This window comes from Netta rufina (assembly GCF_964035555.1).
Source record: "Netta rufina genome assembly, chromosome: 18".
Classification (NCBI taxonomy): Eukaryota; Metazoa; Chordata; class Aves; order Anseriformes; family Anatidae; genus Netta; species Netta rufina.
The window spans coordinates 3,468,910-3,491,257 of record NC_140142.1 but is presented as its reverse complement, the minus strand read 5'-3'; the positions used below and the strand labels follow the sequence as shown (position 1 = coordinate 3,491,257).

The window sequence follows — 22,348 nt, the reverse complement described above, 5'->3', positions numbered from 1 at the left end:
TTGAGCAGGATCCTTAAGCACAACACCAATCCCTCCCTCGATGCTTTGCCATTCCCTTGACCCTGGAGGTCCTAAACATTAACCTGACCATCTAACCCCCAAAGCCCTCCACCATGCACACAGCACATCTCAGCTTCAACCCCACTCCTACCCCTAACTTCAGCTGCTTGTCCCCTTGGGGCAGGGCAGGGACTGTGAGGTCCTGCAGCAGTCCCATGGCATTGGAAGAAGCATGTGAGGTGACAGGTATGTGATCAGATCAGAGGCCACAAGGAGGAGCTGGCTGGGAATGCTGGGATGAGGTCAGATGTGCCTCTGGATCTGGTGGGCCTGCAGGAGGCAATGGCTGTGAAGGAGGCTGGGAGGTCACTTCTGTCTCTGGAGCTGATGGACCAGCAGGAGGAATGTGGCACAGATAGGGATTGTAAAGGGCAGAAGCATGCACTTGGAATTGAAGATGATGGTGAGGCACCTTCTGTTCTGGTCAGGTGATAGACCACAGGAAGCCTGATGGCATGGGAGTCATGCTTGAGGTATAGCTCGTGAGACCATAGAATCAGAGAATGGCTCCTGTTGGAAGGGACCTTAAAGGTCACCTAGTTCCAACCCCCTGGCCATAAGCAGGGATGCCCCCCATGAGATCAGGTTGCCCAGGGCATCATCTACACTGCTCTTGATCAGCTCCAGGGATGGGGCATCCCTAAGGTCTCTCAGCAACCTGTTTCAGTGCCTCACCTCCCTCTGAGTGAAGAGTTTCCTCCTAACCTCTAATCTAAATCTCCCCCCTTTTAGCTTAAAACCATTCACCCTTGTCCTATCATTATCTAATTGAGCAAAGAGTCACTCTCCATCTTTTTATAAGCTCCCTTTAAGTACTGAAAGGCCACAAAGAGGTCACCCCGGAGCCTTCTTTCCTCCAGGCTGAACAGCCCCAGCTCTCTCAGTCTTTTTTCATAGGAGACGTGCTCCCGCCCCTTGATCATCTTTGTGGCCCTCCTCTGGATTTGTTCTAACAGACCCACACCCTTCTAGTGCTGGGGGCCCCAGTCCTGGATGCAGGACTCCAAGTGGGGCCTCACAAAGGCAGAGTACAAGGAGTAGAAGTCACCTCCCTCCACCTGCTGGCCACTCCTCTGCTTATGGAGCCCAGGATGCAGTTGGCCTTCTGGGCTACAAGCACAGAATGTACTGTCTCACTGTTGATCTCATTGTCTGTCATAGATAAAGATATTAAACAGCACCAGTCCCAGGACAGACTCCTGAGGTACAACACTTGTCACCAGCCTCCACTTGGACATAGAGCCATTGAGCACCACTCTCTGGGTGTGACATTCAGGCCAACTCCTTATCCACTGAATGGTGCACCCAACAAATGCATATCTCTAATTTGGAGATCAGGATGTCATGTGGGACAGTGTCAATGGTCTTACAGAATTACAAGTAGATGATGTAGGTCTGTCTTCTCTTGTTGTCTGATGTGGTCACTCCATTGTAGAAAGCCAGCACATTGGTCAGGCACAATTTGGACTTTGGTGAAGCCATGCTGGTTGTCTGAGGTCACCGCTTTGTCTTGCATGTGCCTTGACATTGATTCCAGGAGGATCATTTCCATGATCTTGCCAGATCATGGCAAAGGGCACAAAGACCTTTGTGTCCTTTACTCTCCTGAGTACAATACGACTTCCTTCTCAGGAATGGAGTAGCCAACACAGGTGAGACAGATACTATGTGATCACGGATGTCATCAGAAAGCTGATCCCAATAAGATATGGGGAGGTCAGAAGCAGCCTGGACAAGAGACATATGAGATTTTGGTGTGGGAAGACGAGCATGGCCAGCAGAAATTAATGATTTCATAGAGGTAAAAACATTCCTGCAATGCCAATACTGCAGTAACAATGAATTAAAAAAGCCACATATGGCCCTTAATTATTTGAACCAGTAATTTTAATCCCTAAACCTAAATGCTACTACAACACTCTAAAAGGAATCAATTTTCTCTCTTGATAACCGTAATCCCTTCCCTTAAAACTAACATTAAAATGCTCTATTTAACCCTAGACTCCCTGGCAGATGTAAAACACCCGTAAACCACAGAGCTTGTCCGTACCTCAACCACAGACCTGACAGCACAAGCAGAACAACAAACACTCCTACTAAAACTTTGCTTAATCTCTAACATAGTAAGTGAAAAATAGGTACCGAGGGGGCTAGAGAAAACTTAGCTTTACCTCAGGATCTCATGGCCCAGCAGGAGCAATGTGACTGTGGCAGGGACTGTGAGGTCACTTCTGTCTCTGCACTTGATAGGGCAGCAGCAGGAACGTGTCACGCAAAGGGACTGTGAGGTCACTTGTGTCTGGAGGTGGCAGGTCAGCCTTGCCTTCTCCCTGGGACCTGCACTTTTGGGCTGAAATCTGGCAATATCCCTGCTAGGCCAGCAGAAGGCACCTGCTTGGCATGCTGGCTGGGGGATCCCCTCTGCCTACACACCCAGCAGGACCCAGGAAGAAAGAAGGCCCCCAGATGGGTTGTCCTGTCCCTTCTACTTAAGTCCATGACTGGGCAGCAGCAGGCACAAGGCTTGGCTGTGTCTAGCCAAGAAGCTGCAAGGCCAGCAGCAGGCCCCTGGCTTGGAAGGTGCTGCTGAGGTGACTTGTGTGTGGTTGGCTGAGAGGCCGCAAGGAGCCTGCTGGGTTGGGATGCCTACTTCAGGAGTGGTTTCCAACCTGATGGAGCTTTCTGTGGTAGTAGGAAAGAGCAGGAGAGAAAAACTTGCCACAATGTGTGCCCAGGAATGTTGGCAATGGCCATGAGGAGGAAGAAATATCCCTCAAAGGGTCGTGCTGTAGTGCCACAGGTCACCCTCTGATCAGACCATGGCTTTGTGTTTCAAGGAACAGCTGGTGAGGGTTGACAAGACATGGGAGAAAGCAAGGGATGAGAGCAAATTGGTGAACAGAGATGTTTGTCTGCAGACTTCAAGGAAATAGGACAAATTGTGGGACAACGTAGGAAGAGCTGCGGAGGAGAAGGCAGAGCGTGCTGGCAAGAATGGAAGGTCCCAACAGCCCTGAAGGTTTTGTCACCTTGGCTAGAGCTTATGAGGACAGATGTTATACTCGTTGCAGTGGGGCCTCATTGATTCCTTGCAACACTGTGCAGCAACTCAGAGGTGTCACACCACTGTTCTTCTCATGGCATCACACTGCCCACCACATCCCACAGACCCCAGCAAGACCCTTAAGCCAGATGTGGCAGTGCAGAATCTCCCCTTCCAGAGGCTGAGACCAGACCTTGGCTCTTCTGCATCACCAAAACCAACCAAGACCTTTCTCAGCACAGTGCTTTGCCTGTCTGCAATCATGGACTCCAATTATGTGCCCTAACAAGGCCCTGGGGAGGCTTTGTTAGTAACAGCCCTCAGTGGGGCCCATTAATACTCCAAGTCACTTCAGCTTTTCCTTCTGACTTTACTTGCTCAAACAGTTGCATCATTGTCCTCTCAGTACCTGAACTTCACAGACTCAGCACCAAAATGCACCATGGAACTCATTAAAATGCAGAAACACCTAACATCTCTTTGATAGTTTTCTTCAAGCCTTCATTCCTTTTGCAGCTAATTGCAGAGCTGCAAGATGTAATTAAGGAAGATTTCAAAGAGCAACCAATAAAAAAATTTTCGTGTTTCAAAGGCTGAATTTTGCTGCATTTCAGTTTTGAACATCATTCTCGTATTGCTATTCATCCAAGGTGACTTCTTTGGAGACCTTCATTGGGAGGAAGAGCAGAGTGTGCTGGTCTGACAGCTCCACTGCCAGCAGTGGTCTTTGTCCCTGTCAGTGCAGCCCAGCCCAGCACATGAAACCCTTTCTAAGAGAAGTCAGGGGTGTGTTCAGAAAATAATAAAAGAAAATAAAAATATAAAATAAAATAAAATAAAATAAAATAAAATAAAATAAAATAAAATAAAATAAAATAAGATTCAAATGACCATTGGATCCTGAGAAATTCAGCCTGAATCTCAGTAGACACCTGAACATCCATGGACTCTCTTGGATCGACTGTGGAAAACTGAGGGTGAAAAATAAAGAAAATACATCTTTATTGGCTGTAGCTGTACCCATGAGCTTGGCCTCATTGGGGAAATTGTCCCCTTCCAGACAAAGAAACCTAAATAGAATAAAGTGAAAAGACCTGCCCAGTCAATAGAGTAGGGCAAAGTCCTACTTCCTGTGCTATAGATGCAGAAGGCAAAAAGAATTGCATTGTGCCTGACACTACCCTGGGACGTGTCACCCAGGTCAGGCAACTTTACCTTAGTGCTGACAAGTCCATCACTAAAGCACGCTCCCAAGCTCTACATCTACACCTTGGCTCTCCAGTCGATGACCCAGCTCATGGATGGCAATCAGGGAGTCTCGGTTAGCGTGACGCTGCCTCAGGTGCGCCACCATGGTAGCCATTGGCACCTGCTGTTCTTCAACCCTCAGCAAACCCACAACAGAAGGGTTCTGTGGGAGGCCAAGCAAGGTAGACAACTGTTTCATGTCCTTTGTCTCCAAGGCACCTCTGCCAAAGCCCCACCGGTGGTGTCCTCTTGGAACTTGGAAGTTCCCTCTCCTGAAGCAGTCTATGCCAAGGATGCACATAGCCTCTGGGCCAGTCCCAATGGGGTGCTTTTGCCATTCCTTCCCAGTTAGACTCACTTCAGCCTCCAGTACAGTTAACTTTTGGGATCCCCCTGTCACTCCAGAAATACAGGTGGGTTCTACCTCTTTCTAGCTTGATGGCATTAGGGTACTCTGTGCACCGGTGTCCAGTAGAGCCTGATACATTTGTGGGTGTGATGTGCCAGGCCATTAAATATACCCAGTGCAGTAAACCCGAGTCTCCCTTTCCTCCCTGCCTCCCCCTGTCTGGAAGCAGGACACTTCTAGTCCTGCTCATATTATTCATTACTGTGTCTGGTAGATGGCCCAATGGAAACACGTGCTACCATAGCACAGTAATCCCATGGGGCAGGGGAATGGAGCCGACAGTCAAGGGACACATTTGGGTGGGGAAGGTGGGGTCGGGCCCAGCAGAGACAAGGAGTCAAGGCATTGGGATGGGGGAGGCCAGGAGAAGCAGCCCAAGGGGTGGTGCTGCTTGTGAGGACACGTTTGTGGCAGCAGCCGGAGTGGGCAGCAGCTGTGCGCAGGCGAGGGGAGGCCAGGAAGCGCATGCCAAGAGCACTCCTGCCAGCAGAGCCAAGGCCGGGACCGAGCCCAAGGGCAGAGGCAGGCCCAGGGCAGGGGGCTGCAAGGGCCATGCTGAGCTCCCTGCCCCTGCAGCAGCTGCCCTGGCCCTCGGCCTCCTCTCCCCTGCCCCTGCAGCTCTGGGCTCCCTTGGTGCAGCCCTGGCTCTGCAGCACCAAGCCCTGCTGGAAGCCCTCCCCTGCATGCTGCCACCGCTCCCTGACGCTGCTGTTGCCCTCTGCCAGGCACTGCCCAGCCCAGCCCAGCCCCTGCCCACCTCTCCCCAGCTCCCTACCCTTACCTGCTCACCCTTTTGACCCTTTCAACTGAAGGCCTCTGAGACCTTCGCACTGTGACCCAGCTGTGTGCCCTGACATTGCAGAGCTCCCATCAGCAAATCCATCCTTTGACTTAGCTTTACTGTGAAGATCCACTCACTGCCCACCCAACACAAGGCACACAGTGTCCCAGGATAACCCTTAGGATATTCTGGTGGCTCCCAATACATCCTTGATGCCACCAGTCCTGTCAAGTTTCAAACCCAGGAAGCTGCTTCTTGACTGGTCATGTTCTCCAGGGGCACTGGGCATCCACCAGTGATGACTCAGTCCAGCCCTGACTCCCTCACCCAAAACCTGGTTCCCCCATGCCCCTGTGTCCAGGTGGAACCCCAGTACAAGACCACGACCTTCAGTCTGGTACTCCCTGATTATCTTCTGCAATCCAGTTTGGGAGCCCTGAGCACTGGGCAACTTCCTTTTACTATCAAGATACTACAACAAAGGCCAGGTGTCATTTAGGGATAAACACATTCAGAGATAGCCTCTGGCTCATGCAGAGAACTGGTTATCTGGAAAAGAGGAATGAAAGCACACATTTAACAGCAAGCAGAATTTTAAAGAATGCTCTACCCAAAGGTCAGAAATTGCCTGAGATTAACTTGAATAAAACTAGAAAAGTGAGATACCAATTTATTGCTAAATAAATATAATCAGTTTCTTCAGTGTGGCTTTCAGCTCCTGGTTCCTCATGCTGTAGATGAGGGGGTTCAGTGCTGGAGGCAGCACCGAGTACAGAAATGACACCACCAGGTCCAGGGATGGAGAGGAAATGGAGGGCGGCTTTAGGTAGGCAAACAAGACAGTGCTGATAAACAGGGAGACCACAGCCAGGTGAGGGAGGCACGTGGAAAAGGCTTTGTGTCGGCCCTGAGAAGAGGGCATCCTCAGCACTGCCCTGAAGATCTGCACATAGGACACCACAATGAAAACAAAACAACCAAATGCTAAAGAAACACTAAAGACAAGTGCCCCAACTTCCCTGAGGTAGGCATCTGAGCAGGAGAGCTTGAGGATGTGGGGGATTTCACAGAAGAACTGGTCCACAGCATTGCCATGGCAGAGGGGAAGGGAAAATGTAGTGGCCGTGTGCAGGACAGCATTGAGAAAACCACTGCCCCAGGCAGCTGCTGCCATCTGGGCACAAGCTCTGCTGCCCATGAGGCTCCCGTAGTGCAGGGGCTTGCAGATGGCAACGTAGCGGTCATAGGCCATGACGGTGAGAAGGGAATACTCTGATGACATCAAAAATACAAAGAGAAAGACCTGTGCAGCACATCCTTGATAGGAGATGGCCCTGTTGTCCCAGAGGGCATTGGCCATGGCTTTGGGCAGAGTGGTGGAGATGCAGCCCACGTCGAGGAGGGCGAGGTTGAGGAGGAAGAAGTACATGGGGGTGTGGAGGCGGTGGTGGCAGGCTACGGCACTGAGGATGAGGCCGTTGCCCAGGAGGGCAGCCAGGTAGATGCCCAGGAAGAGCGTGAAGTGCAGGAGCTGCAGCTCGCGCGTGTCTGCGAATGCCAGCAGGAGGAACTCGCTCACTGAGCTGATGTTGGGCATTTGCTTTGGACATGGAGACTGCAAAATGAGAAACAAATATACATATATAGAGTCTTATGATTAATGTCTTTGACTAAAATTCAGTAAATTCCCAGTGAAAGCCTTACATTCCCTGTTTCCAAGAGCACCTTTGTCTATCTCCCTGTCTGGAGCCCTGCTTTGTATTTGCTGAGTGTCCTGTACACAGCAGCCACTTCTGCCCATCAGCCCCCAGTGGGACACATGCTCCACTGCACTGACAAATGTCATTGCTGTGGGGGCAAAGCTCAGCCAGAGGGCACATCCAGGAGGGCTGCTCTGTCCATCCCCTGGTGCCCAGCTGTTGGCTCCTTGCACCACTCACCTTGGGGATGGATGCACACAGAGGCTGTGTTGAAAAACCACATTCCCTTGTCTGCAGGTCCTAAAGAAGAGCTCAGAAAAACCCTGGTGCAGTGTGTAAGCAGAGTGAAAAGAAGGGATATTCTCACGTTCATCACTAATCTGTTTGTGTCTCAGTTCAATGCAATAGGAAGCTCAGTCACCAGTGCAAATCCAGCTACCCCATTAACATCGAGCCTGCCCCACAATCAGAGCAGGAAGAGGTTGGCAGAGAGTGCAGAAAGTGCCTTCTCTTTTCAGGCAGCCCCTGCACTGCCCTTCCTTTGCCCAAGCCCCTGGGCTCCCAGGCAGGCTGAGTGCAGGGACCCTGCTCTACACCACAGCCCTGGGCAGCCCTTCCTGCACCCCCGGCTTCTCCTTCCTCCAGGGACTGCAGCTGCATTGCCCTCCAGCCAGACACTTACCGGGTGCAGGGCTGGGAAGTGTTCTCCCCCAGTGAGCTCTGTGCATCCTGCCACTTCTGCATGCCTTTAAGCACACTGTCTCTGCAGGCAGTGCCCCCAGCCCTGCTGCGCTGTGCAGAGGAGCTGCTCCTGGCCACAGCTGTCTCTCTGCACCAGGACCCTCTTGCCACGAGCTCTCTCTGTCCCATGAGCCTGGCCCAGCTCAGCAGCACAGCACCAGCCCAAGGCACTGCAATCACCCCTCTGGGGGCTTTGCTGATGAGCCCACGAACCTCAGGCACTCGGAGACAATTGAAGACAGCTCTCCAGAAGTCCAAGTCAGAGGCAAGTTTCCTGCAGTGTCCCCCTGAGGGCCAGCACTGACACAGCCTCCCTTGGAGCTCGTTAGAGCAGAACCCTGGAGGCAGTGAGGACAAGGAGACAAAGGCAGTGTGAAGGTGACACTGATGTGTAGGAAACATGGATGTGTTTCACCAAGCACAAGGGTCAGGCCTTGTCCCCTGTCCTCTGGGAAGGGAGATCCTTACCCTTCAGACACTGCTCAGGGCTCTTTGTGGGGCAGTAGGAGATGGGGATGTGCATGGCCAAGTGAGGAGAATGGTACAACCCCTGCCTGCTACATGGGTTGGCGAGGAGTTAACTAGGCTCCGTTGCTTTGATGATTAGCAGTCTCCTTATAAGGTTCAGTGGCAGAGACAACAGACATAGCCATGAACACAAATATCTCATAAGGCAGCTCTGTAGGAAGCTGGCCTGGTTCCTGGTGAGCAGGCACCACTGCTCGTATGGCATCCCTCGTGGTGCCTAAGACCCTCCTCAACCTGCACACTGCTCACTCAGCAGGGTCCCAGTCTGCCCCCATGTGTGGGGTTCCTCTTCCTTTGCTGCATGACTGGGCTCTTCTTCTTGTAAATGTCAAGAGGTTTCTCAAGGCAAAATCCTTCAGTTTCTAAAGATTCCCCCACACTGATGCTCCATTCTGTCAGCCATTCATGGCTGCAAGCAGACAGTTCAACCTTTGTGTCATTGTGCTATCTCTGAGAAGACAGCAGCATCAGGAGCTGCAGGAAAGTTTGGATAATACAGGAGTAACCAATTGAATGGAATTGCAGCACAGAGTCACTGAAGGTAGGGGATGGAAGGCTGCCAGGTTCCACCTCTTCTGTGCTTCCTTCTCATGCATGCTGTCAGTTTGTCTGAAGCAGTGTCCAAAATGTTTGGGGCTCTGCAGGTGAAAATTGGAAGGGCCAAAGACAAGGTGGAGCTCAATCTGTATATAACTCTCAAAGACAAACACTGCTGAAAGAAATACTTTAAAAAAGGAGGATTAAGGAGAATCATCATCCTTTATTGGATGTGGGGGAAATCTGGTAAGGATCTCGAGATAAGGTAAAGGCTGAGGTACTTAGTTCATTCTTTACCTCTGACTCTACCAGCAAGACCAGTTGTTGCTCTGGACATTTCTTCCTCCTCATGGACAGTGCCAACATTCCAGGGCACGCTTCATGGGTTTTCCTTCTCCCCTTCTCTTTCCTACTACCAAAGTAAACTCCATCAGGGTGGAAACCACTCCTGAAGTAGGCATCCCAACCCAGCAGGCTCCTTGTGGCCTCTCAGCCAAGCAGACACAAGTCACCTCAGCAGCAGCTTCCAAGCCAGGGGCCTGCTGCTGGCCTTGCAGCGTCTTGGCTAGACACGGCCAAGCCTTGTGCCTGCTGCTGTGCAGTCATGGACTCAAGCAGAAGGGACAGGACAACCCATCTGGGGGCCTTCTTTCTGCCTGGGTCCTCCTGGGTCTGGAGGCAGAGGGGATCCCCCAGTCAGCATGCCAAGCAGGTGCCTTCTGCTGGCCTAGCAGGGCCACTGCCAGATGTCAGCCCAAAAATGCAGCTCCCAAGGAGAAGGCAAGGCTGACCTGCCACCTCCAGACACAAGTGACCTCCCAGTCCCTTTGCGTGACACGTTCCTGCTGCTGCCCTATCAAGTGCAGAGACAGAAGTGACCTCACATTCACTGCCACAGTCACATTCCTCCTGCTGTGGCTGGAGATGCTGAGGCAGAGCTGAGCTCATCAAAGCATTCCCAGTCATTTCCTCCTTGTGTCCCACAAACTGATCAGATCCATGGCCCCTCACATTCAGCTTTGAATGCCATTTGACTACACAGCAACCTCAGTTCCTGCCTTCCCCCAAGGTGCCAAGCGCCTTAAGGTAAGGTTTAGGAGCGTTGTTGAAGGTGAGAAGGTTAATGCACAGGTACAGGGACTTTCGATGTTATTTGTTCATGTATGGTATTAGGGACTAGGGCTCACCTTTCTGTATTAAACATTAAGGAAAAATTAGTTTTTGTGTTACCGAGTGTTTGGTATTCTGTTTAAGGTGTGACATATGTGGTTAGGGTATGGGCAAGTTTTGTGTTTTAGGGTTTTGTTTATTTCTGTTAAGAAGAATAAGGTGATCTTTGATGTCCCTTTGAACCAAAACCATTCTATGATTCTGTGATCCCATGTTTCTATGATTACCTGTGACACTGCTACCGTTGTCCATACAAAGCCCATAAAGGCTCTCCTCAGAGCTTTTAACCAAGATTTTTGGTTAGTCCGGCTGGCATCCTCTTACAAGTAGTGTCCCCCAGGGGTCGGTACTGCGACCTATCTTGTTTAAGGTCTTTATTGATGACCTAGATGAGGGGATTGAGTGTACCCTCAGTAAGTCTGCAGATGACACCAAGCTCGGAGGTAGTGTTGATCTGCATGAGTACCTGTAGGTGGCCTTTCAGAGGGATCTGGATAGGCTGGATTGCTGAGCTGAGGTTAATGGGATGAGGTTCAACAAGGCCAAGTGCAGAGTCCTACATTTTGGCCACAATAACTCCATGCAACACTATAGGCTTGGGGCAGACTGGCTAGAAGACTGTGAAGAAGAAAAGGACCTGGGAGTGTTGATGGATGCTCGGCTGAACACGAGCCAGCCGTGAGCCCAGGTGGCCAAATAGGCCAAGGGCATCCTGGCCTGTACTAGAAATAGTGCAGCCAGCAGGAGCAGGGAGGTGATCGTCCTCCTGTACTCAGCTCTGGTGAGGCCACACCTTGAGCACTGTGTTCAGTTTTGGGCCACTCATTACAAGAAGGACATCGAGGCACTGGAACATGTCCAGAGAAGGGAAACCAAACTGTTGAGGGGACTGGAGCACAGGTCTTATGAGAATCGGCTGAGGGAACTGAGATTATTTACTTTGGTGAAGAGGAGGCTCAGGGGAAACCTCATTGCACTCTACAACTTCCTGAAGAGAGGTTGTGATGAGGTGGGGGTCAGCCTCTTCTCTCAGATAACTAATGATAGGACTTGAGGAAAAGGCCACAAGTCGTGCCTGGGGATGTTTAGATTAGATATCACAAAAAAACTTTTTCTCTGAAAGAGTAGTCAGGAACTGGAATGGTCTGCTCAGGGAGGTGGTGGACTCACTGACCATCACAGTGTTCAAGAAGCACCAGGACAAGGTGCTAGGAGATATGGCTTAGTAGCTTAGTGGGTAGTATTAGTGATAGGAAGGTTGGACTAAATGGTCTTGTAGGTCCTTTCCAAATCTGTGTTTTTATGATTTCTATGACTCTATCATAGGGCAAGGGAAATGGTTTTAAACTTCAAGAGGGTAGATTTAGAGTAGATAGTCAGATGAAATTCTTGACTTGGAGGTGAGGCACTGGCACTTGTGCTGTGGCTCCAGAGGTCACCCAGAGGGAGTTTGGATCAGCCCATGCCCTTGTGTTTGAAGGAACAGCTGGTGAGAGTGGAGAGGCAGCAGTGAAATCATGGGAACACCAGAGTGAGAGCAAGGTGGGGAAGAGAAGTGTCTGTCTGCAGCCTTCAGAAAAGTGTGCGACAGCATAGGAAAGTGTGCAGAGGAGAAGGCAGAGGGCTCTGACAAGAATGGAAGGCTTCAGCAGCATTGATATCTTTGTCCCCTTGGCCATGGCTTATGACAAGACGTATTATACTCATGGCATTGGGACCATGTATTCTTCTTTCAACCCTGTGCAAACACCGGGAGGTGTCATATCACTGCCCTTCACATGATATTGTGGACATCACCCCCTACCCCACAGACCCCAGGAAGAGTGAGACATGGGGATGCTGGGGGTGAAGGATCTCCCCTCCCAGTGGCTGGGGTCAGGCCTTCACCTTCTGATTCACCAAAACAAACCAAGAGTTTCTCAGCACAGTGCCTTTGTCTCTCTGTAATCATGGCTTCCAGTCATCTGCCCTAACAATTCCCACAGGAGGCTTTGTGAGTAACCGAATAAAATAGGCAACAGAGTATTGAGTATTCTAATACTACAGAATAGTGCAGCCAACAGAGGTGAGACAGGTACTCTGATATAATGACAGCCATCAGAAAGCTGATCCCAGTTAGGTGACTGATATGGGGAGGTCAGGAGTAGCCTGGCCAGGAGAAATGTGAGATTTGGGGGAGGGAAGAGGAAGGGAAGAGGAGCTCGGAAGCTTACCTTTGTAGAGGTAAGAGGGTTCATGTAATGTTGATGCTGCTGTAACACTGACTTCAGTCTTGTAAGGCCTGTAAACAATAACAATAATCCCTCAACCTAAACATTAGTGCAACATCCTGACAGGAATCCACTGTTGTAAAGCAGAACTCAAAATATCACCTCAAGAAAAACTCAGCGCATAGCCCCTGTCCCTTACATTTACACTCTTGCTCACCCTGATCCCTGCCCTTAACACTACCATTAAATGCTCTATTTATCTCTAGACTTCTTGCCAGACCTAAACAAAACCCTAAGCCATAATGCTTGCCCATACCTTGACCACAGAGCTGACAACACAAACAGAACACCAAACCTTTCAACTAAAACTTTGTTTACTCTCTAAACCAGAAAGGTAAGCCCCAGTGCATAGAGGACAACAGAGAGGTGAGCTCTGCCTCAGGATCTCCTGCCCCAGCAGCAGGAATGTGACTGGGGCAGGGACTGTGAGGTCACTTCGGTCTCTGCACTTGATAGGGCAGCAGCAGGAACGTGTCACGGAAAGGGACTGGGAGGTCACTTGTGTCTGGGGGTGGCAGGTTAGCCTTGACATAGACCTGGGATTTGTACTTTTGGGCTGCCAGCTGCCAGTGGCCCTGCATGGCCAGCAGAAGGCACCTGCTTGGCATGCTGACTGGGGGGATCCCCTCTGCCTCCAGAGCCAGGACGACCCAGGCAGAAAGAAGGCCCCCAGATGGGTTGTCCTGTCCCTTCTGCTTGAGTCCATGACTGGGCAGCAGGAGGCACAAGGCTTGGCTGTGTGTAGCCAAGAAGCTGCAAGGCCAGCAGCAGGCCCATGGCTTGGAAAACGCTGGTGAGGTGGCTTGTGTCTGGCTGGCTGAGAGGCTGCAAGGAGCCTGCTGGGTTGGGATGCCTACTTCAGGAGGGGTTTCCACCCTGATGGAGCTGTCAGTCGTGGAAGGAAAGAGAAGGAGAGGAGAAACAACCATGAAGCGTTCCCTGGAATGTTGGCACTGGCCATGAGGAGGAAGAAATGTCCAGGGGAACAACTGGTCCTGCTGCTAGAGTCTGAGGCAAAGAAGGAATTAAGTACCTCAGCCTTTACCTTATCTATAGATAATCACCAGACTTCCCCCACGTCTAATAAAGGATGATGATTCTCCGTAATCCTCCTTATCATTTCCATAAACAGTTTCCTATTGTCTTTGACATAAATAAACAGATTGAGCTCCAGCTGGGCTTTGGCCCTTCTAATTTTGACCTGCACAGCCCCATAACATTCAGGGGACAGCTCCAGACAAACTGACAGCATGCATGAGAAGAAAGCACAGAAGAGGTGGAAAATGGCAGCCTTCCATCCCCTACCCTTCTCTGACTCTCTGCTGCAGTTCCATTCAACTGGTTACTCCTGAATTATCCAAATTTCCCTGCAACTCTTGCTGCTGCTGCTGTCTTGTCAGAGATATCACAATCACAGAAAATTTGAATTGTCTGCCTGCAGACATAAAGAGCTGACAGAATGGAGCATCAGTGTGGGCAAACCTCAAGAAGCTGCAGGATTTTGCCTACAGAAGCCTCTTGACATTTACAAGAAGAGCCCAGTCCTGCAACAGAGGAAGAGGAACCCCACACATGAGGGCAAACTGGGACCCTGCTAAGTGAGCAGTTCTCAAGAAGGAGGAGGGCCAGGGCACCACAAGGGATGCCATACAAGCAATGGTGCCTCTTCACCAGGAAGCAGGCCAGCTTCCTACAGAGCTGCCTTGTGAGATATTTGTGTCCATGGCTATGGCTATTGTCTCTGCCACTAAAGCCTTTGAGGAGAAAGCTAATCACTAAAGCAACAGAGCCTAATTAACTCCTTGCCCACCCATGAACCAGGCAGGGGTCATACCATTCTCCTGCACTTGGCCATGCACATCCCCAACTCCTACTGCCCCACAAAGAGTCCTGAGCAAGGTGTGACTGCTAAGGATCTCCTTTCCCAGGGGACATGGGTCAAGGCCAGGCCCTTGTGCTTGGCGACACAAACACATCCAGTTTTCCTACACCTCAGTGTCACCTTCACATTGCCTTTGTCTCCTTGTCCTCACTGCCTCCAGGGTTCTGCTCTAACGAGCTCCAAGGGAGGCTGTGTCAGTGTTGGCCCTCAGGGGGACACTGCAGGAAACTTGCCTCTGACTTGGACTTCTGGAGAGATGTCTTCAATTGTCTCTGAGTGCCTGAGGTTCGTGGGCTCATCAGCAAAGCCCCCAGAGGGGTGATTGCAGTGCCTTGGGCTGGTGCTGTGCTGCTGAGCTGGGCCGGGCTCGTGGGACAGAGAGAGCTCGTGGCAAGAGGGCCCTGGTGCAGACAGCTGTGCCCAGGAGCAGCTCCTCTGCACAGCGCAGCAGGGCTGGGGGCACTGCCTGCAGAGACAGAGTGCTTAAAGGCAGGCAGAAGTGGCAGGATGCACAGAGCTCACTGGGGGAGAACACTTCCCAGCCCTGCACCCGGTAAGTGTCTGGCTGGAGGGCAATGCAGCTGCAGGTCCTGGAGGAAGGAGAAGCCCGGGGTGCAAGCAGTGCTGCCCAGGGCTGTGGTGCAGAGCAGGGTCCCTGCACTCAGTCTGCCCAGGGAGACGAGGTGCTTGAGCAGAGGAAGGGCAGTGCAGGGGCTGCCTGCAAAGAGGAGGCACTTTCGGCACTCTCTGCCAGCCTCTTCCTGCTCTGATTGTGGGGCAGGCTCTCTGTTAACAGAGCGGTTGGATTTGCACAGGTGACTGAGCTTCTACTGCCTTGAACTGAGACATAAACAGTTTAGTGATGAACCTGAGAATATCCCTTCTCTTCTCTCTGCTTACAGACTGCACCAGGGCTTTTCTGAGCTGTTCTTCAGGACCTGCAGACAAGGAGATGTGATTTTTCAGCACAACCTCTGAGTGCATCCATCCCCCAGCTGAGTGCTGCAAGCAGACAGCAGCTGGGCAGCAGGGGATGGACAGAGCAGCCTCCTGGAAGTGACTTCTGGCTGAGGTTTTTGCCCATATCAACAACATTTTCCACTGCAGTGGAGCTGTGTGGCTGTGTGCTGTGTACAGGACATTCAGCAAGCACAAAGCAGGGCTACAACCAGGGAGAGACACAAAGGTCACCTTGAAAGAAAGATAATGTGAAGGCTTTAATGAGAAAAGAAATGAGTATTGTTCGGGGAAATTTCCCCTAACAGTCTGTATTTTTCCTTCTATGCAGTACCTTTGATGAAAGGCAGCAAATGCCCAACATCAGCTCAGTGAGCGAGTTCCTCCTGCTGGCATTCGCAGACACACGCGAGCTGCAGCTCCTGCACTTCGCGCTCTTCCTGGGCATCTACCTGGCTGCCCTCCTGGGCAACGGCCTCATCCTCAGCGCCGTAGCCTGCCACCACCGCCTCCACACCCCAATGTACTTCTTCCTCCTCAACCTCGCCCTCCTCGACCTGGGCTGCATCTCCACCACTCTGCCCAAAGCCATGGCCAATGCCCTCTGGGACACCAGGGCCATCTCCTATCAAGGCTGTGCTGCTCATGTCTTTCTCTTTGTCTTCTTTATCACAGCAGAGTTTTCCCTTCTCACTGTCATGGCCTATGACTGCTACGTTGCCATCTGCAAGCCCCTGCACTACGGGAGCCTCCTGGGCAGCAGAGCTTGTGCCCAGATGGCAGCAGCTGCCTGGGGCAGTGGCTTTCTCAATGCTGTCCTGCTCACGGCCACTACATTTTCCCTTCCCCTCTGCCAAGGCAATGCTGTGGACCAGTTCTTCTGTGAAATCCCCCAGATCCTCAAGCTCTCCTGCTCAGATGCCTACCTCAGGGAAGTTGGGCCACTTATGTTTAGTGTTTCTTTAACATTTGGTTGTTTTGTTTTCATTGTGCTGTCCTATGTGCAGATCTTCAGGGCAGTGCTGAGGATGCCCTCTTCTCAGGGCCAGCATAAAGCCTTTTCCACGTGCCTCCCTCACCTGGCAGTGGTCTCCCTGTTTGTCAGCACTGGCATGTTTGCCCACCTGAAGCCCCCCTCCCTTTCCTCACCATCCTTGGATCTGGTGGTTGCACTTCTGTACTCGGTGGTGCCTCCAGCACTGAACCCCCTCATCTACAGCATGAGGAACCAAGAGGTGAAGGATGCAGTGAGGAAACTTCTTCAATACATGTTTCTTGATCATCAGTGATGTGTTCAGAAGATGTATATCTGATAACATGCAATTTTGATTCATATTATATCATATCATTTTTATCATTACTGGTGCTATCAAAACATTTTAATTTATAATAATCCTAACAGAAATAAAATGTTATTTGGGAAAATGATATGATATTTTTAAAATTATTTTTCTCTGTTAGAATTTTTAAAATATTTTATTTTGTTTTTAATAATGTAATTCTTACCATTCTAAATGTTACATTTTGTGTTTGCTTTGACCATATCTTCTAACATACATAGAGAACCAGGCTTCCTTGGTAGATAAAGACAATAAAGATACCATCAGAAATGCTTTGGTCTCAGTATCCCTCTCTTCCCATCTCCTCTGGAGGTGGGGCAGCAGCCTCAGCATCCAGGAGGGGCTAGGGGCCAAGAGCCCAGCTGCCACAGGAAGGAGCAGTGTATTTGGATTCGACCTTGTGGATCTAAGTGACAGTCCTGTCGTCTCTATAGCAGGGCCGGCACAAAGCATTTTCCACATGCCCCCCTCACCTGGCCACGGTGTCCGTCTTCCTCAGGCCTGTCATGGTTGTCTACCTGAAGCCCCCTCCATCCCCTCCCCATCCCTGGACCTGGTGGTGGCAGTTCTGTACTGAGTGTTGCCTCCAGCTGAGCACGTCCTCATCTGTAGCATGAGGAGCCAGTAGCTTAAGGATGCCTTCTGGAAATTAATGACTAGATGTGTCTTGGATGCAAGAAATGTCTGATCTGCTTCTGCACATGACTTGCAATGTCAATAATTGGAGGAAGAGCCAGTATACCTGTTTGTGTGTTTTGTTTTGTTTTGTTTTGTTTTGTGGTTGTGTTTGTGCATATTCTTATTACATTAATTCAGCTAATAAGCACCCATTAAAATGATATGGAAGTACCTGTTGAATATAGCTCATAGACTCTGTGCATGTGAAGCCATGCTCTCTGTGAATTTAACCTTAATGGAGTTAAAATTCAACTGCCATTTTGTCTGACATCTGTCCTCTGAGACCAGACCTGGCTCTGCAGGGGCAGTGCCTGTGCTCAGGGGTGCAGAGGAAAAGAGTCCCATCCCAGCAGCACGGCCAGGGAGCACCAGCGCTTGGGGCATGCAGAGCTGCTCTCTTGCCACTGCCGCCCTGTCCTGCTGAGCCCTGCTGGTGGGGTCAGGCCCGGCTGCTCCTGGAGCTTGGTGCCAGTGCTGCTGTGGGGCTGTGCTGGGACTGCAGGCAGGGACAGGCAGTGGGCACGGCAGTGGCACAGCTGGCCTCCACTGCAGCACTTCCCTCGTAAGGGGGGATCTCCTCCAAGGTGGGCTGACCAGAGCTCAAGTGCTCAGTCTGGTGTGAGCAGGCAGAGGAGAGCTCTGCAGCCCCACGGCACACAAAAGCCCCAGCAAAGGAGCCTGGTGAGTGATTCCTTGCAGCCCTGGGGAAATGGCAGTGACCCCATGAGCTGGGTCTGCCTCCCAGTCTGCCCAGCACGGCCCTGCAGAGTGCCCCCGTGCCCCAGGCACCACAGCCCCCTCGCTCTGCAGAGCAGCAACGCCAGCTGAGGCTGGGGCTGACACTGGGGCTTGGAGGCCACTTCTCCTGAGTGTCTTCTAAGCTAGTTACAGGCTCATAGCTTCTGGATACAAACATGATCTTCACTGTGCACAAGGAGCTGACAGACCGCCAACATGGAATGGTGCTAGAACATTGCCTGCAAGGTCCCTCCTTCCCTAGCATCTCCCAGAACTGGCACGGAACTGGCTCCTGTGTGTCAGAGAGGCTGGGAGCCCAGCAGGTGTGCCATGGGCTTGGAGGATCACAACCAGATCACTTCCACCTGGGCAGGTCCTGGCCCAAAAAGGGGGTATTTTCTAGGTGTGGTATTATAAGCTCAGAGGTGCCTCAGAAACACTAAGTCCAGCAGGAAGCAAATGGCTGTTAAATGTCTTGTGAGGTGACTGCTTTCTGAAGTAGCTGACAGGTCACCCTTGACTCCTGGCTGGGATCTGTGCCTTTAGGCTCACATCTGCCAGTGTCCATGGTAGGGCAGCAGAAGGCACTTGCTGTGCATGTCGTTTCTGAGATTGGTTCTTTCTAAGTACCTGGTAGGCCCCATAGTGGAAGAGGTCTTGGATAGGGGTTGTCATGTCAGAGGTGTCAGCTTTTGCCTGAAGTCATCCTTTAGGACTGCTTTCAGTTTTCTACACAGAGGGGGCCACTGCCTCCAAGACGCTTGGGGCAAACTGAACCATGCATGAGGGTTTGGAAAAAGGTACCCTGGGTGCACAGAAGCCATTCTGTATCCAAAAGTTGGAGGCAGGAAGCAGAATTTTGGGGTGGTAGAAGAGCTGCTGAGCACATTGTGCAGGGTTCAGCTACAGCCTTTGTGTTCTTTTCCATCCTGACTTAGGTGCCACGTCAGTCTCAAGATAGGAGTAGCCAACAGATATGAGACAGAAACTCTGAGATCATGAAAGCCATCAGAAAGCTGCCCCTGAGAAAATGACTGATATGGGGAAGTCAGGAGAAGCCTGGTCAGGAGAGATGTGAGATTTGGGGGAGGAAAGAGGAGTTTGGCTAGCAGAAATTAATGATTTCTGTGAGGTTCGAACATTCAGGCAATGTTGATTCTGCTGTAACCCTGACTTCAAACAGTCATGTAAAGCCTTTCCCTTATTTTAACGAGTGACATTAATCCCCAAACCTAAATGCTACTCTACACCCTGACAGGAATCCACTATTCTTATGCCTGACTTCAAAGTATCCCTTGAAGCCAAAACTCAGTCCATAGCCCCTTTCCCTTACCTTTACTCTCTTGCTTACCCTGATCTGATCAGCTTGTGGGCCAAAAGAAGGAGAAGGGTGGGAATGCTCTGAGGAGCTCAGCTCTGCCTCAGCATCTCCTGCCCCAGGAGGAGGATCATAACTTTGGCAGGGACTGTGAGGTCACTTCTGTCTCTGTACTTGATAGGGCAGCAGCAGGAACGTGTCACAGAAAGGGACTGTGAGGTCACTTGTGTCTGGAGGTGGCAGGTCAGCCTTGACTTCTCCCTGGGATCTGAACTTTTGAGCTGACATCTGGCAGTGGCCCTGCTAGGCCAGCAGAAGGCACCTGCTTGGCATGCTGACTGTTGGCATTGCTTCCTTGCAACACTGTGCAGGGCTGCGGAGGTGTCAAAATGAAGTTCTTCTAGTAGCATCACACTACCCACCACATCCCACAGACCCCAAGACTAGCCCTCAGCCAGACATGGGTGTGCAGGGTCTCCTCTCCCAGTGGCCGTGGTCAGGCCTTGGCCCTTCAGCTTCATTAAAACCAACCAAGATTTTTCTCAGCACAGTGCTTTGCCTGTCTGTAACCATGGCCTCCAATTTTCTGCCCTAACAAGGCCCTGGGGAGGCTTTGTTAGTAACAGCTCTCAATGGGACCCATTAATACTCCGAGTCACTTCAGCTTTTCCTTCTGACTTTAGCTTCTCAAGTGGTTACATCACTCTCCTCTCAGTACCTCAACTGAGTACAGGGGGACAATCACTTCCCTGGACCTGCTGGCCACACTGCTTCTTATGCAATCCAGGATGCCGTTGGTCTTCTTGGCCACCTGAGCACACTACTGGCCCATATTCAGCCGACTATCAACCAGTACTCCCATGTCCTTCTCTGCCAGGCAGCTCTCCAACTACTCATCTCCCAGCCTGTAGCTCTGTTTGGGGTTGTTGAGCCCCAGGTGAAGAACCCGGCACTAGAACCCCAGAAAACAGAAGAGCAGGGAACAACCTCTTGGCTATGTTCCTGGCAGCAGCTTTGGAGAGGCGTCCAGGCTTCTGGGTTTGCCCTGAGCAAGACCCTCCTGTTACTGTGGTGCTATCCGGGAGGCCAGCTGTAACCCAGGGCTGCACAGTGCCTGCTGCTGTCTGCAGTCACAGGGATGCCACTGCTGAGAGAACAGGACTGTCACTAAGGCCTATGAGATCTGACAGCTTATCCGAATAAAAGAGCACAGGAGAACACACTGAAAGCCAAAAGAGAGCAGCAGTGACAAGGCCACGTCCTGCTGCTGGCCATGGCCATGGCTCCAGAGAAGCAACAGCCCCCACCCAAACTCCATGTAGCAGCTGGGCTCTTGGCCCTGAGCCCCTCCTGTGTGCTGGGGCTGCTACCCCAGCTCCAGAGGGGATGGAAAGAGATGGCAGCTGATAAAATGTAGTTCTGATGGGTTTTTTTTGTTTTGTTTTGTTTTTGTTTTTAATTTATTATGTTTCTCTACATAACCTGCTTCTTTCAATAATTAGATGACTGGGTCACTATAAATGAAAAAATAGAAATAAGAAAATCAGGTAGCAGGTTAAGGATAACATAATTTAAATCAAAAGAAAAAAAATGTAGAAAATATTTATAGAGAAATATAGTAACAAAAATTTTCCTCACAGTTCCTGAAATAATCATGGAACTCACAAACATTATTGATTGCAAAGAAGCATGTATCCAAACAGTTTCCTTACTGCATCCTTGAACTCCTGGTTCCTCATGCTGTAGATGAGGGGGTTCACTGATGAAGGAACAACTGAGTAGAGAACTGACACAATAAGATCCATAGATGGGGAAGAGATGGAGGGAGGCTTCAGGTAGGCAAACATGGCAGTGCTGATAAAGAGGGAGACCACGGCCAGGTGAGGGAGGCACATGGAAAAGGCTTTGTGTCGGCCCTGCTCAGAGGGAATCCTCAGCACTACCCTGAAGATCTGCACGTAGGATAACATGATGAAAACAAAGCAAAGAAAGGCTAAAGAAACACTAAACACAAGTGCCCAAACTTCCCTGAGAGAGGCATCTGAACAGGAGAGCTTGAGGATCTGTGGGATTTCACAGAAGAACTGGTCCACAGCATTGCCTTGGCAGAGGGGCAGGGAAAATGTGTTGGCCGTGTGCAGAACAGCATTGAGAAAGCCACTGCCCCAGGCAGCTGCTGCCATCTGGGCACAAGCTCTGCTGCCCAGGAGGCTCCCGTAGTGCAGGGGCTTGCAGATGGCAACGTAGCGGTCGTAGGCCATGACGGTGAGAAGGTAATATTCTGCTACAACCAAGAAAGCAAAGAGAAAGAGTTGGGCAGCACATCCTTGATAGGAGATGGCCCTGGTGTCCCAGAGGGCATTGGCCATGGCTTTGGGCAGAGTGGTGGAGATGCAGCCCAGGTCCAGGAGGGCGAGGTTGAGGAGGAAGAAGTACATGGGGGTGTGGAGGCGGTGGTCACAGGCTACGGCGCTGAGAATGAGGCCGTTGCCCAGGAGGGCAGCCAGGTAGATGCCCAGGAAGAGCGCAAAGTGCAGGAGCTGCAGCTCGCGCGTGTCTGCGAATGCCAGCAGGAGGAACTCAGTCACAGAGCTGATGTTGGGCATTTGCTGCTTCTGGTCATGAGTTCCTGCACAAGGAACAGAAAAACACTGAGGGTTTATCAGAGTTATCTTAACAGAGTTGTCTTACAAAAAAAATAAAAAAATAATAATTCTTTGATGACTTAATTTCACATTTCAGAGGAAAACTCATTCCATTTTTCATTTAATCCATCCCAAATGATTCTCCACTTCCATTCAGACTTTTGACAGGTCCTTTTCATGAGTTCTGGCTGGTGCTGCTAGAGGGTGTCACTGAGAGCACGGGACTTGCTGTGGGCAATGTGGGAGTCAGTCCTGCCCTAAGTTAGTGGTAAAGATCATATAGTGATTTTTATTTTGTCTCTT

The 22,348-nt window shown here is 50.8% G+C and overlaps 3 protein-coding genes across 3 annotated transcripts; 1 reads left to right on the top strand and 2 right to left on the bottom strand.

Moving 5' to 3' along the window:
- Positions 1-6,217: 6,217 nt before the first annotated feature.
- LOC311216213 (olfactory receptor 14J1-like) lies at positions 6,218-7,138 on the bottom strand (the record flags this gene model as incomplete). Its single annotated transcript, XM_084297761.1, has 1 exon — positions 6,218-7,138. The coding sequence occupies one exon, from the start codon at positions 7,136-7,138 to the stop codon at positions 6,218-6,220; it is 921 nt and encodes a 306-aa protein (XP_084153887.1).
- An 8,541-nt stretch (positions 7,139-15,679) lies between these two features.
- Positions 15,680-16,615, top strand: LOC311216212 (olfactory receptor 14C36-like; the record flags this gene model as incomplete). The annotated part of the gene is made up of 1 exon (XM_084297760.1): positions 15,680-16,615. One exon carries the CDS (start codon positions 15,680-15,682, stop codon positions 16,613-16,615), a length of 936 nt encoding a protein of 311 aa, XP_084153886.1.
- Positions 16,616-21,070: 4,455 nt separating this feature from the next.
- LOC311216211 (olfactory receptor 14C36-like) lies at positions 21,071-22,012 on the bottom strand (the record flags this gene model as incomplete). The annotated part of the gene is made up of 1 exon (XM_084297759.1): positions 21,071-22,012. Exon 1 carries the CDS (start codon positions 22,004-22,006, stop codon positions 21,071-21,073), a length of 936 nt encoding a protein of 311 aa, XP_084153885.1. The 5' UTR covers positions 22,007-22,012.
- Between the last annotated feature and the right edge of the window lie 336 nt (positions 22,013-22,348).